Source organism: Bos mutus, chromosome 1 (genome assembly GCF_027580195.1).
Source record: "Bos mutus isolate GX-2022 chromosome 1, NWIPB_WYAK_1.1, whole genome shotgun sequence".
NCBI classification, from domain to species: Eukaryota; Metazoa; Chordata; class Mammalia; order Artiodactyla; family Bovidae; genus Bos; species Bos mutus.
Genome location: NC_091617.1, coordinates 43,552,699 through 43,567,547, shown reverse-complemented (window position 1 = coordinate 43,567,547; position 14,849 = coordinate 43,552,699). Strand labels below are relative to the sequence as shown.

The window sequence follows — 14,849 nt, the reverse complement described above, 5'->3', positions numbered from 1 at the left end:
CTCTATGATTTCCTATGGCCTATTTAACTTCAGAATAGACTGTCCCCCGAGCATACTAAGATAAGTTGCTGAAACACTTAGAGTATTTTCTAGGTTGGAAACCAATTGTCTTAATTCTCAGTCTATTAAGTAAATAATGTCAACTTTACTAGCTTTCAAAATTCTTTAAAATCACACCCTTTTCTATTATTATTTTAAAAATCAAAGAGTAGTTTAAAAAAAAAAACCACTTAGGACCTAGAATGTATATAGTCACCTAAGCTTAGCAGCAGCAGCAGCAAGCTTAAATGCAGAGTACAGAGAAACTAGAGAAAACCCAAATGACAAATTAAAAAAAAAAAAAATTAGTTTTGTGTTCAAAGTGGTCAAGATCTAAGATACATTATTATTTGATTAAAATAAAAAGACAAAAACTGCATTACTGGGGAAATCAATAAAAGCCAACACTTGCTTGTAAACACCAAGCATGTTATTTCTACTGCATAGGCTACCGTTCAAACCTGACTGCCAGCAGTGCTATGGCCGTCCCTTGGTGTGCTTAGAACATAAGCCACTATGAGCACAGGTTAAGCAATGTGCGGCCAGCTTCTCCATGCATACATGGCACAAGCTTCTGATCAGTTATTCAAAACTAAAAAAATAGCCAGCTAACTACTTGTGAGCACCAGCAAATTGTGTAACAGTGGCAAGTTGCACATACTGAGTTGTGGCTGCAAGATTTCACTTGTGCTGTCATACTTCCGGTTGTTTCCTAATGCCCAGGTCATGAGACATCAGCACCGAAGATCTGTCTGAACTTATTTTGCGTGACATTTGTTAGAAGTGAAGATAAGAGAACGTTGTTACAGATTCAATTGTACAGTAGATATGGATGGAATTGACCATAATATGTAATATGCAACATGTTTTTAAATACCAATCTCAAACTACCAAAGCATTCCAAGAACAAATAGTATGATGACACATTTGGAAATGACCATGACACCTTACAGTCCATGACAGCAAAATTTGTTAATTGTGAAATCTTGAATTTATCTGGATTCTTGTCAGAGTCAGCCACACTTATTACAGCATTTTAACAAAATGTATATTTGTTAAAATAGACATATGGGAAAAACAACACTCCACCAGCTTGAAAGAAGAAACAGTGAAACTATTATCAGGATCAGATCTACCAAAGCAGTTTCAGGAGATTCCCCTATCAAATACTGTAATCATCTGCAGAATTTAACTAGGAGCTTTGCCAAGTAGAGAAAGTGCTAAATCTAGTCCTCCTTGTCTAAGAGGACAAGCATACACGATAGCTGCAATATTTCAGCACTGTGTTGCTCTGTAAACTACTAAAATTAGCTACATTACAAATGGAGCAGATGCTTTAAATTTTTATAAACTTATTTTTGACCCATAATCCATGTAGATCAAATTGCACCAATGGTATACCAATGGTGCCCCTTCCTCTGCTAACAATGAACTCAGGAATTTTTGTGCAAGCATTGAAAGAAAAAAGTGCTCACAACTTTACCGTACGTGTAACGCTGCGATGCATTCACTGTAAGACTTGGTGCACAAAAGGGAGAACTCTCTCTCCACTAATGAAAAGTTAACCTTAGAGAGTGCTCTAAACCTTTCCCTCTTCTATGCTTCCTCAAAGCAAAAAGTCCCCAACAGTCTGTTCTTTTCTATACACATAAGGTGATTTTCTAGCACATTTAGTGCACAAAGAAATGCATCACAGTCTTTCCCCAACCCAACAACCAAAGCACTAGTTCATCTGGAAACTGAAAATAGTGTACCTCTTTTACCTCAGAGAAAGAAGGCGATGAAAACAGCACAAGTCAACACAAAACAGCACTTTACCTGTTTCTAATACAAATTTCCACTTTACTCAAACTGGAATGAGAGAAAGACAACAGTATCCCATTGTTCACTGCAGCACTATTTACAATACTTAGAACAGAGAAGCAACCTAGATGTCCATCAACAGATGAATGGATAAAAAAGTTGTGGTACATATACACAATAGAATATTACTCAGCCATAAACACGAACACATTTGAGTCAGTTCTAAGGAGGTGGATGAACCTAAAGCCTATTATACAGAGTGAAGTAAGTCAGAAAGAGAAAGATAAATATCGTATACTAATGCATATATACAGAACCTAGAAAAATGGTACTGAAGAATGTATCTGCAGGGCAACAATGGACAAACACACATACAAAATAGACTTATGGACATGGGGAGACAGGAGGAGAGGGTGAGATGTATGGAAGGAGTAACATGGAAACTTACATTACCATATGTAAAATAGACAGCCAATGGGAAATTGCTGTATGTCTCAGGAAACCCAAACAGGGGTTCCACATCCACCTAGAGGGGTGGGGTGGGGAGGGAGATGGGAGGCAGTTCAAAAGGGAGGGGATATATAATACCAATGGATGATTCATGTTGAGGTCTGACAGAAAACAACAAAATTCTGTAAAGCAATTCTCCTTCAATTAAAAAATAAATAAACAGAAAAAAAAAAACTGGAATGAGAATAGAAAGACCACCAATATTCCTTTTCATGAAACCACTATTTTGGAAGATAAAGAAACAGTAACTGCAAATGAGGTGACAATATTTTGCAACATTTAGGCAGTTCTTCCCAAAGATATTTTACCAATGGAGATCAGAGATGGACAAAGAAACACATAATGGACTTATTTTTTTAACCTGAATTCCATCTATCAGTGATAACTTATTCAACAAAAAAGGAACTCAATTTATTTTCATGTCAGTGGTTAGATCTAAATGGAATCTACAAAATAAGTTCAAGAATGTTTGGTATTCAACTGCTCATAAGATGAATACATCCTCTGTGTCACTTTTATACCTCAAAACAGAGACTAGAAACTATTTAAAGGGGACAGTGACCACAAGAAAGCTATTTTAAAAGCAAGTTTCTTATTTCCCTAACATCACTGAATATAAACAATGAAAAAATTACTGAGGTGATAGTAATTAAAACTGTATAATTATTTATATGTTCTAATTAAATATCACTATTACGTTCTCACAGACTAAATAAGTAAATCAAAATAAATTATAACTTTATTTCCAAATGATATAGATACATATATATTACTTATGTATTCACATATAATTAATATATAATTACATAAATACATGTAGTTAAATATATAAAATATTAGATATATAATCTAGATGATATTTGTAACCACAGTATCTCAACATAAAAAAACTGATCTATTTAAGTGATTTTTGCCAAGAGGCATGAGAACAGATTATGAAAACCAAAGAGATATGAAATTATAGTACATAACGCTCTGTATCCCATCCCACCACAACAGTCATGAATTACCCCTTCTTGTGGATTCAAGAAAGGCAATGTGGCCTGTGCACAAAGCCTGTGCATAGCCTCAGAGCCTTATAGGTTCCACAGATAATGCACACATGTGGTCAACAAAGCACATCTTTAAATACCGTATGTTCAGAACACATGGTGATTTAATGTAAGATTAGCATATTTTTAACTGGGTTCTCTCTATCTGTTAAAGTATCTGCAAACTATACACAGTGTATGCAATCAACTTTAGAAAGAAAGGGCTTAGAGAGCCATGAGTTTAAGTCCCAGATTTTCCACTCACTGGGTATATTGTCTAAACTCCCTATGCCTATCTTCTCAGCCCTAACAAGAAAAGGACAATAACTCATAATTTCCCTTTCTCATAGAATTGTTCTAAGAGCCAAAATGAGACAGTATATATAAGCATGTTATCCTTTGTATAACAAAGGATAAAGTTCTATACAAACATATAGTATTTTCTTACATGTTTTCTTCTTACTAAAATCATTAAACACCACAACAACTAGTTTTACATAACAACTGCTTGAAAGTAAGGAAAGGACACATTACAGCATTCGGTTTGGAATGAAAAATCCAATAAAATGCTATGTCAGCTTAAAGACAAGAACAAACTCCTTTAATCTTCAAGAAGAAGGAAGATGTAAAACACATTATTTAATTAGTCATCCTTTTCTCAACTCAGGTGAAAAAGGTGAGACAGACCCTTAAAAATAAATGTACATTAAATTTCAGGAAATAGGTTTTCTTTTAACTGGTTCCTACTGCTCTTGCATTCCCAACAAACAACAATTTGCTCTTATGAACTTAATATATGGGGCTGATTTGCTTTCTGTATGTAATTCTCAATATCTAAATAAGTCACTTCAAGCACTGCTTCTTTAAATGATGAAAAAATTGAAATGCCAAAGCAAATCAGAACAATGCACAGTTTTGGTTTTAAACGTTTCAATTTTTTTTAAACACTACATAGCAGCTTGAATATAACCAGTATTTAGTTAATGTTAGCTGAATGAATTAAGAATGCTTTGCTAACCTCTATTTTGCTTTTTAATAGATGGTGTGGGAGGACTGGACTGCCTTTGATTTATACCAAGTAGAATCCACATTTCACCATAAGCAGCAGAAATGACTTGTAGGCATACTTTATCAATTCTGCTCAGAAGACACCTACCCGTGAGTTGGCTGTGTACCGGAGTACACTCAGTAGTGCAGAATTACCTGAACCGCCTCCCTATACTTACAGGGATGCACCTGTACTCCTAGCAGTGAGTACAAGTACATGGAAAGAAATTCACTGAATACATTTCTTTAGCATGCAAAAACCAATTACTAACTCTTACCTGTGGGTATTAAAACATCCACAGGAACAAGGAACAAGTGAATTCTTATTTAGGAATTACCTCCAAAAACAGTAAAACCCAAATTATAATAACATTCATATAAATAGCATAAACAAAGTAAGTCTTCTTAATTTCTAACTTCTGTCTGCCCTCACAAAATCAAACAGTTGTCAACATAAAAACTCCTAATTCACACCAATATGGTTCACTTTCTCTTCATTTTATGTAAGATAATATCTAGTCTTCCCAGAACTACAAGCTATCAATATTCTAAGCAACAGGTTTCATTCTCTTTCATAGTAAATGTATTTCTTTATTGATTATATCATTCTGAAATTGCTACCACCTAATAATCCGAGTGATAATTTAAATCTCTATTTCCATGCTTATGAAATGGAAAGCACAGAATACTATTTACAAAGTGCACAAAACTTCGAAAAAGACCTCATTATTCTCAAAACAATTCCTATTCACATCTCAAATTAACAATAGAAGCCTCTTTATGAAACTGATATTTCTACAATTTTAACAAAAGCTTAGCAACAAATTTAAGAAAAGCTCTACAAAAAATTTTAACTTAGCAAACTCAAAATACCAACAGTTGTTGCACAATGTCTTTACCAAAACAAAAATTTTTAATCAAGACTTTAGATTTTAAGGAGTTATTTCAGAAAGAAAGTCTCAGAAAATGAAAGCCACAATCGCAAGCCTGGTTTCTTCAATACCCAGAAGAATGACCAATCATTGAACTACAATAATTTAACACTTCTGTTATTTTCAGATCTGTAGCTTATATTATTTAATTAAATTTATTTCAAACTGTAAACAATTTTACAAGGACTTCTCCATGCTCTCTGAGTTTACATGGCTGCAATTTCAGAAAGTTTGGGAGCTGAGGCAGTTTCTGATAACCCTAGATTTCCATAAAAATATAAGTATTACACCAGCAAATAATCACGCAGCTTACAAAAACACTGGAGTCAGAAAATTTATATGAAATGACATCTTGGTATATTACTGCACATGATTTTACAAAAATCTGTATCTTCATTCAGACAACAAACATTTGAGCCACCTGCCATCAGCACTGCCCTTGGGAAGTTCACTATCTAAAGAACAACAACAGGACTTCCCTGGTTTTGTCGTGGATAAGAATCCATCTGCCAATGCAGAGGACATGGGTTCGGTCCCTGGTTCAAGAAGATTTCACAGGACACAGAGCAACTAAGCCCCAAAACCCCCAAGCACCTAGAGCCGGTGCTCTGCAACAGGAGAAGTCACCGCGACGAGATGCCCAAGCACCACAACGAAGAGTAGTGCCCGCTTGCCACAACTAGACAAAGTTCTCCCAAAGCAATGATAAAGAAATAAATAAAATACCGAACAGTGGTAAAACATGCAATCAGATTAAAACTAAAGTATAATTATGTAATATATACAGTATAATGTGTTAGATGATACAATATAAATAGTAAAGAGAAAAATTCCCCTGACCAACTCATTGGAGATATACATCACCTAGAACTATGAACAAGAAATGCCATCGCCCAGTAGTGGTCGGTCAGAAATATGGAATTCCAGGTCCCAAGCAAACTTACTGAACCAGAATCTGAAATTTAACAAGCTCTCCAGGTAATCCCAATGCACATTTAAATTCTGAAAAGCACCGATCCAGAGCATAACTAAAAAACAGTAAATAAGTAAAAGTGACATCTTGTACTTTTAAGTTCTTCAGGCCCCATCCTGAGCCTCTTTACAAATGAACAGATAATTTAACAAGTTCAGCTACCGAGTTTCACAGATCAGGATCAAAGAGTGAGATACCACTGACAACAAAGAAAGCATACAGGAAAAACTAATGAAAAGCAAACTCAAAAAGGGATGGCTGTCGAGGGGCATTTAAGCAGCAACAGTCTACGCTTTCTGCCTAGATAGGCCTTAAAGGTCTCAATGTATTACAGAAGTATAACAGTAAATGATGTCTTTAAACCTGCCTCCTCTAACTAGACCACAAATTCCTTAAGGACAGGGACCTAGTTTTATTCTTATACACTCACATTTGTAAACTGAATGACCCTAAATCTTTAAGATGAGTTCAGTTACACAACAAGATGTTTAACACATTTCAGAAAATTTTCTATCTAGAAAGATTACAATAAATATGTCACAACATTTCTTTTTTTAAAGAATAAAGCTGCTCCAGTGTATACAAGAAGCACTCTAAGGACAGAGGCTTTACTGAACTTGTGGCTCCAAATGCGAATGTCTTTTCTGACTCTATTCAAATTCACTTCTAGGGGACCAGTGAGTGCAATGAGTACAGAAAAAGGATAAAGATTAGAAGAGAATGGAGGTTTTTTTGTTTTACCTAGTTAGATAATAGGTAACTAAGGAGACAGGTACATGCATACATCTCTAAATATATGTATAAGTTCACATTATTTTTTTTTAATTTTATTTTATTTTAAAATTTACATAATTGTATTAGTTTTGCCAAATATCAAAATGAATCCGCTCTGGAGGGTACATATCATATTTAAGTAGGTGTGTGAACAGAAGAGGCTTGGAGAGAGTTTTCATTGATTACTTAAAATTTTATTATTATAGGGTTTACAAATGATGTGTATTAGTGTTTTTTTTTTTTTTTTTTTTTTTTAAGGAGGAGAAATTAGTGAATAAAAAGCTAATTCACTTCAGTCAGCTTTCTGTCTCTGTACAAACATACCCAAGCACACACTCACATATTCACACACTACTTCGTAGTAAAATGAACATCTTGAATTTAGACTATAGAAGCCATAGATTTGGAGAAGGAAATGGCAACCCACTCCAGTGTTCTTGCCTGGAGAGTCCCAGGGATGGGGGAGCCTGGTGGGCTGCCTTCTATGGGATTGAACAGAGTCGGACATGAATGAAGCGACTTAGCAGCAGCAGCAGCAGCCATAGATTATTATAAACAGCTATTCCTTTAACTGTTTTCAAAAATCAAAATCTGTAATTTTAATCTGAAATGTATTTTTCTTAAAGAAAAACTATTAAAATAAGCAATAAAATAATACAAATAATAAAAAAAAAAGAAGAGAATGGAGGGAGAATAAAAATCAAGAGAACACTCAGGGTTCTTCCACTCATGAAAATAAAAAGAGCAAAAACGGGAAGCCTCACCAAAGAAACAGCAACGCTACAAGAAAACAAATGCCACCACCAGCAACCGTTCACTCCACGGTCCTTGCCCCTCTGAACCAGACATAAGTTCACAATCTGCCCAACCTAAGAACTCCCCAAAGACACCTTTTCTCTAGAAATACTTTCCCTCCTGGCCTTCAATCAGTTGATGACAGCCAGTTTACACTACAACAAATTCACTCTTCCAAAACAGCAAACTTTATGACATCCTAGTCATTACTCTCCAAACAAATCATCAATTTTCTTGTCTATGTCCTTGCTCATGCTATTACTTCATTCAGAGACCTTTCTACTCTGTTAATTTGACCCTGCACCTTAGCTGCCAGCCACGAGTGGCTATTTAACATTTGAAACACGGCTAGACCGGACTGAGATGAGCAGTAAAGTGTAAAATACACATCGAGTTTTGAAGACCCGGTACAAAAAAGATGTGAAAGTATTGTTTGTTTGTTTTTTAACAATGATTACATGTTGAAAGGTTTTGGATATATTCAATTAAAGAAGATACATAATTAAAATTATTTTCACCTGTTTCTTTTTAGTTTTTAACATGGCTACTAGAAAATTTTAAATTACTATGTGGTTCACAGTGCATTTCTATTGGACAGCACTGGTCTAAATCCTACTCATTCTTCAAGGCCTAATTCAAACACCCCCGCCCCCATACAGCTTTCCCCAATGACTCCAAATGGACGTGGTTTCTGTCTCCCAGAACTTTGACAACACTTTTATTAATACGTCCAAAGAACTAGGGCAATTTTATCTTCTTACCGAGTGTACCTCTACAGCTCCCCAACTCCAAGGTAAGTCAATTGAGAAAAGAAAGTACATCTAGGTAAGTTTTTATCTTACACCTTCATCAATAGTACATATATTGATGCTAAGGTGATGCCTGATGTCTGCTAAGTGAGAGCTGAATTTCTCAATTACTATTACTATATTATCTATCCCTTTCAACGATTTCCAGTTCTTTCAGAGGGATTAAACTCCATGTCTACAAATGTCCTGGATTATTATTATTAGACAAATAGAGTGCTAGTGAGCTATACATATATGATGAACAGGCAAATTCAAAACTATCTAATACCTGTGGTCAATGCACTTAGATCAATTGTAAAAATTCGACAAGCCTCTAAAGGTTCCATTTTTTAAATGATGTTATCTCTAAAAGTGTACTGTGAAGATCAACTATTTCAAAAATAGGAGATTTTCCCAGAGAGTAACAACGCTAGGTGACTAAAGCCTACCAAAAATTGTCAGAAGTCCTCCCCACAACCCTGACTGTAAATCAGGTAAGCGCGCAAAGCCTTGAGGACAGCAACAGCGGTGTCCTACGTCGCATCCAACGCTCTGAAATAGAGTTGTGAGCAAAATAGCAGGAAGGAAAAAGATGTGTGGAAGAGACGAAAGGTGGAAACTGTTGGAACGCGAAATGAGAAATGAAAACTAGAACTAAAAATGTCTCAGTTATGTGGGAGGGAGTCATCCCTAGGTGTACCAGTCAACCTCTGAACCAAGCAAAGGCTACGGCAGTCATTTCAAGTGGTCTTTTCTTCAAAGAGTATTCCAGTGCCTGAGATCTGCATCCGCGAAACTTCCTTCCTAACCAGCAGCCTACTCTGACTCCCCGGGCCAGGGACTCCGGCCAAACCCAGCCCCGAAGCCACCCTTCTCCAGCACATTTTGGAAGCCGGCGGATGAAGCTGGAAGGGTCAACTGAGGCCCAGCACCTGGACGAGATCCCTCTCCCTCCGAGTCTGGCTTTAGCCCCTAGGACCGTGCTGGCAGAGGGGAACCCGGCAGGCAGAGGGGGCGGGGCAGGGCTCCGGGCTTCGAGCACCGGTCTTCCCGTTCCATGCCGGCGCCAGCCGGGGACGCGGGGACGGGCAGGGTGGTGACAACGCAGAAAAGAAGGGCAGTGCGAAGCAGCCCGGGGCTTCTACTCACCAGCCTTCGTCGCCCGACGTCGGCAGTGGCAGGACCTCTTCTCCTTCCGCCATTGCTGTTGACGTCCACGTCACTTTGCCGAAAAGTGGACCCGGCGCCGAGACCGACTTATACCCAACGTCGTAAAAGGTCCTCGGAAGTCTGGGACCAAGCTTCTGGAGAGGGAAAGGAAGAGAGAGGGAGGAGGCGAAGGACGGGAAGAACGCGACGTCACGACGTCCCGAGGGCGAACGGCAACTTGGAGGAGGAGACTTGGAGAGCCGCTGCCCTTCCAAAGACTACACGTCCCAGGATGCCGCGGGCCCTGGGCCGGACGCAGTGGGTGGGGTTTGGCAAGAGCGTGGGTCCCAGAAAGAGGCCCTTGTAAGCGTCCCTTTTTGGCGTCCAGTTAGCGTCTTCTTTGCGTCTTAGCGTCCTGCTTAGAGTCATATTTGACAGTTTTAAGCAGTGGAGGGAGGAGCGAAGGGGAAATGCCATAGGGAAGATGGAGCGGTCAAAAGTACAAGTGGAGGCCATATACTTTATGTCTGAATGCTTTAAAAGTTGTTTTTTAAAAAGCTAAACAGTAAAGGAGAAGGAAATGGAAGCCCACTCCAGTGTTCTTGCCTGGAGAATCCCAGGGACGGGGGAGCCTGGTGGGCTGCCGTCTATGGGGTTGCACAGAGTCGGACACGACTGAAGCGACTTAGCAGTAGCAGCGAAGGAGGTGTGTTCTAGGCTCCCACCTTTATAAACATCTTTCATATATAAACATGGAAGTGAAAGTGAAAAGTGGCTCAGTCCTATTCGACTCTTTACGACCCCATGGACTGTAGCCCTCCAGGATCCTCTATCCATGGAATACTCCAGGCAAGAATACTAGAGTAGGTTGCCATTCCTTTCTCTAGGGGCTCTTCTCTACACGGGGATCGAACCCTGGTCTCCTGCATTGCAGGAGGATTCTTTACCGCCTGAGCCACCAAGGCTAGAATTATAAATTTGGACTTGACATTGCATGTTTATAAACATATTTCATATGTAAACACAGAAAGTCAAGTCCAAATTTAGAATCTAGAACTCTGGAGTTCCAAGCAGAGAGAGCTGCTACGTTTTATCTCTTCCCACCCTACTTCCCCTTCACTCCACATTGGTGGCCACCTCTGCCTGCACGTCCAAGCTCGGTTCCCACCATCACCACCAAAGCAGGGGCTTTTTGTTCTACTTTGACCATCCATGGGCCTAGGGGTGGGCAGAGGCTCCGGAGGATGGACCTAGGGAAATGCTTTTGCCAACCTGGACACAGTGCTGATGTACCACATGTAACAATACAGATAAGTCTGGAAAATATGATGTTAAATGAACAAGGGTAGGTAAAGTATGGTGTCATTTATATTTGATTTTAAAAATAGGCAGCACAGTATATTTTTTATTAATAGATACATGTCTGCTTTTTAAAAAAATGTAGCAGAATGATACACAGAAAACTTGGAATGGCAGTTCTCAAAGATAAACACTGACAGCCTTTAGTTAAAGCAGTGAAAACACATGTTATTCGGAAACTACTGGCAGTAGGGAAAGGGCTGAGCTCCATTGTGATTTTTGCAGAAGTGATTAGGGGTTTTAAAGGGAGAATGAGGGAGCAGGGAGAGCTGGACTCATTAGAGTCAGACAAGTGAAAAATCACAAAACATCCGTCAGTGTCATTGTGATTAGACCAGCAGTGTCTGCTAGCTGGCAATTTTCAAGGTTAGGATTCTTCCCTCCCACAGAGATTGGGAGACAGAGACCCTGTTCTTCTTGATGATTACATTTCAAAGGAATGGCTCTCAGGCCTTGAGAAGGACACTTCTAAGTTGTAGAGGTACAGATTCACAACTGTGAGTCTTTTCTCTCTCCAAGAGAGATCAGCAGCCTAACATCAGGTGTTGGCTTGATCAAACAGTAAATTCTCCTGTCAGCCATCGCACTTCCTCAATCAGACATTTTAATGGGGTTTGGTGGGGGCCCAGGTCATCCTAGGGACACAGCCTTAAGTTGCTAAAAAATGATGCTAGTCTTTAATCAGGTCTCTAGCGCAAGGGTTTGGACAGAGCTGTTAAGTTCTGTGGTTCTCACAGTTACATTTGTGGGAGGAGAGAAAATGGCTTCAATTATATTTTTAATATTTTGTTTCTAAAGAGCTGAAAAGAGGCTATGTAGGTGTTCTGTATTCTTTATAGAGTCTATACTTGGTATCTAAAATGTTTCATAATTTTTAAAACTATTTGATTAAATAAGCTCTTTCATTTCTAAGCAAAAACATGTTCATTCTCTTCCCCAAAGGAAAGATAACACAGAGCCACATTATTGCATCCACTTCTAAGTCCAGGATGTCTGCATGATGATCAGTCCTATGGGGAAAATTTCTTTTAACGTGGAATGAGAATCTAGATGGCAGCTATCAAAAAGAATAAAAGGCATGGATCTGGGTCAAATTACCATTCCAATATTCAGGGTGTCTACTGGGTCTCTTCAGTTGTTGTCAGGGGGTTTTCAGAAGCTTTTCTAAAATTTTTTTTTTTTTAACTGTTTAGCCAGTGACATGACAAACAGTTGTTCATCGGTTAAGGTGATCCTACCCCTCAACTGTAATTCATCTTGAGAGTAATTAAGCCAGTGACTGCTTTATACTCCATGTGGTAAAAATATTATTCCACTAAAAATGAATCACTTGACATTTTCAAGCATTTTTTTTCATTCTGTAGAAGATGAAACTTCCAACTTCCATTCTCTTTAATAGGGCCAGGGTCAGCTTCAGGGGCGTGTAGTCTGTGCAACAGCACAGGACTCCATGCCATCTGGAAATGCTTTTTTTTTCCATTTTATTTATGTATTGACTGATTTTTGGCTGTGCTGGGTCTTCGTTGCTGTGTGGGCTTTTCTCTAGTGGTGAGTGGGGGCTACTCTCTGGTTACCATGCACAGGCTTCTCACTGCAGAGGCTTCTTGCAGAGCCTGGGCTCCAGGACAAGCAGGATTCAGTAGTTGCACCTCCCCGACCCCAGAGCACAGGTGGCTCATGGGCATGAGGCATGTACAATCTGCCTGGATCAGGAATCAAACCCATGTCTCCTGCATTGGCAGGTGGATTCTTTACCACTGAGCTGTCAGGGAAGCCCTGGAAATTCTTAATAATTTTGGAACAGGAGGCCCCTCATTTTTATTTTGCACTAGGCACCCCCACAAATTATGTAGCCATTCTCAATAGGATCAATATGACATTGATATATACCCCGTGGGGACAAGATTTCAATAGAAATTAGTGATGATATCTTCTGAAGTATTTATATCATCTGTTCCTTACTCGTCAAACCTTTCAGTGTCATACCGAGTACTCTGAATTCATGGTATCCACCAAGATGACATCCTCTTCCTCCAGTGGTAATTCTAGGAATCTGCTTGTTAGCTAAAGTCTTTCAAACTTAGTATGCCTTGGGTTCCTCTTGCTTGAACATGTTGCACTGGCTGCACCACACTCTCTGCAGTGTTTGCTTGTGTTTGGCTTGTTGATATCCAGGCTGCTGAATTCTCCAAGCAAGGCTTCAAAGGTACATGAACCGAGAACTTCCAGATGTTCAAGCTGGATTTAGAAAAGGCAGAGGAACCAGAGATCAAATTGCCAACATCCACTGGATCATAGAAAAAGCAGTTCCAGAAAAACATCTGCTTTATTGACTATGCCAAAGCTTTTGACTGTGTGGATCACAACAAACTGTGGAAAAGTCTTAAAGAGATGGGAATACCAGACCACCTTACCTGCCTCCTGAGAAATCTGTATGCAGGTCAAGAAGCAACAATTAGAACCAGACATCCTCTCATGGAACAACAGACTGGTTCCAAATAGGGAAAGGAGTACATGAAGGCTGTGTATTGTCACCCTGCTTATTTAACTTATATGCAGAGTACATCATGTGAAATGCCGGGCTGGATGAAGCACAAGCTGGAATCAAGACTGCCGAGAGAAATATCAATAACCTCAGATACGCAGATGACACCACCCTTATGGCAGAAAGTGAAGAGGAACTAAAGTGCCTCTTGATGAAGGTGAAAGAGGAGAGCAAAAAAGCTGGCTTAAAACTCAACATTCAAAAAACAAAGATCATGGCATCCCATTCCATCACTTCATGGCAAATAGATGGGGAAACAATGGAAACAATGACAGAGTTTATTTTCTTGGGCTCCAAAATCACTGCAGATGGTGACTGCAGCCATGAAATTAAAAGACGCTTTCTCCTTGGAGGAAAAGCTATTTCCAACCTAGACAGCATACTAAAAAGCAGAGACAATACTTTGCCAACAAAGGTCTGTCTAGTCAAAGCTATGTTTTTCCCAGTAGTCATGTATGGTTGTGAGAGCTGGACCATAAAGAAAGTTGAGCACCAAAGAATTGATGCTTTTGAACTGTGGTGTTGGAGAAGACTCTTTAGAGTCCCTAGGGCTGCAAGGAGATCAAACCAGTCAAAAAAAAAAAAAAACAGTCCTGAATGTTTATCGGAAGGACTGATGCTGAAGCTGAAGCTCCAATACTTTGGCCACCTGATGCGAAGTGCTGACTCATTTGAAAAGACCCTGATGCTGGAAAAGATTGAAGGCAGGAGGAGAAGTATCACCGACTTGATGGACATGAGTTTGAGCAAGCCCTGGGAGTTGGTGATGGACAGGGAAGCCTGGTGTGCTATAGTCCATGGGATCGCAGAGTCAGACGTGACTGAGCGACTGAACTGAACTGAACTGAGTTATTGCAGATCTCAGTGGTGGTTGAGTCTTCTGCTCATAAGCCCTTTTTCCTTTTTCTCTTGCTCTGGATCAGGGTCATCCACTCTTCCCCTTCACCTTGTCTTGTCTTCTGAAAGGACAAACACCACATTGGGTTGTTGATCTCCAGTCTGCTAAGTTAGTTTTCTAACTCATGAGTTAGAGAAAATGAGAAAATTCATTTTCATGAGTTTTCTGATCTTTCCTCTTGATCTGGATCCAGTTTATCTACATTT

At 39.1% G+C, this 14,849-nt stretch overlaps 1 protein-coding gene across 1 annotated transcript in view; it reads right to left on the bottom strand.

Moving 5' to 3' along the window:
• The window catches only part of TBC1D23 (TBC1 domain family member 23), a 57,728-nt gene extending 47,649 nt beyond the window's left edge, over positions 1-10,079 (bottom strand). Inside the window, exon 1 of the mRNA XM_070368347.1 lies at positions 9,842-10,079. Within this exon, the coding sequence (XP_070224448.1) occupies positions 9,842-9,894 (53 nt within the window). The 5' untranslated portion in view covers positions 9,895-10,079. The remainder of the gene's footprint in view (positions 1-9,841) is intronic.
• Between the last annotated feature and the right edge of the window lie 4,770 nt (positions 10,080-14,849).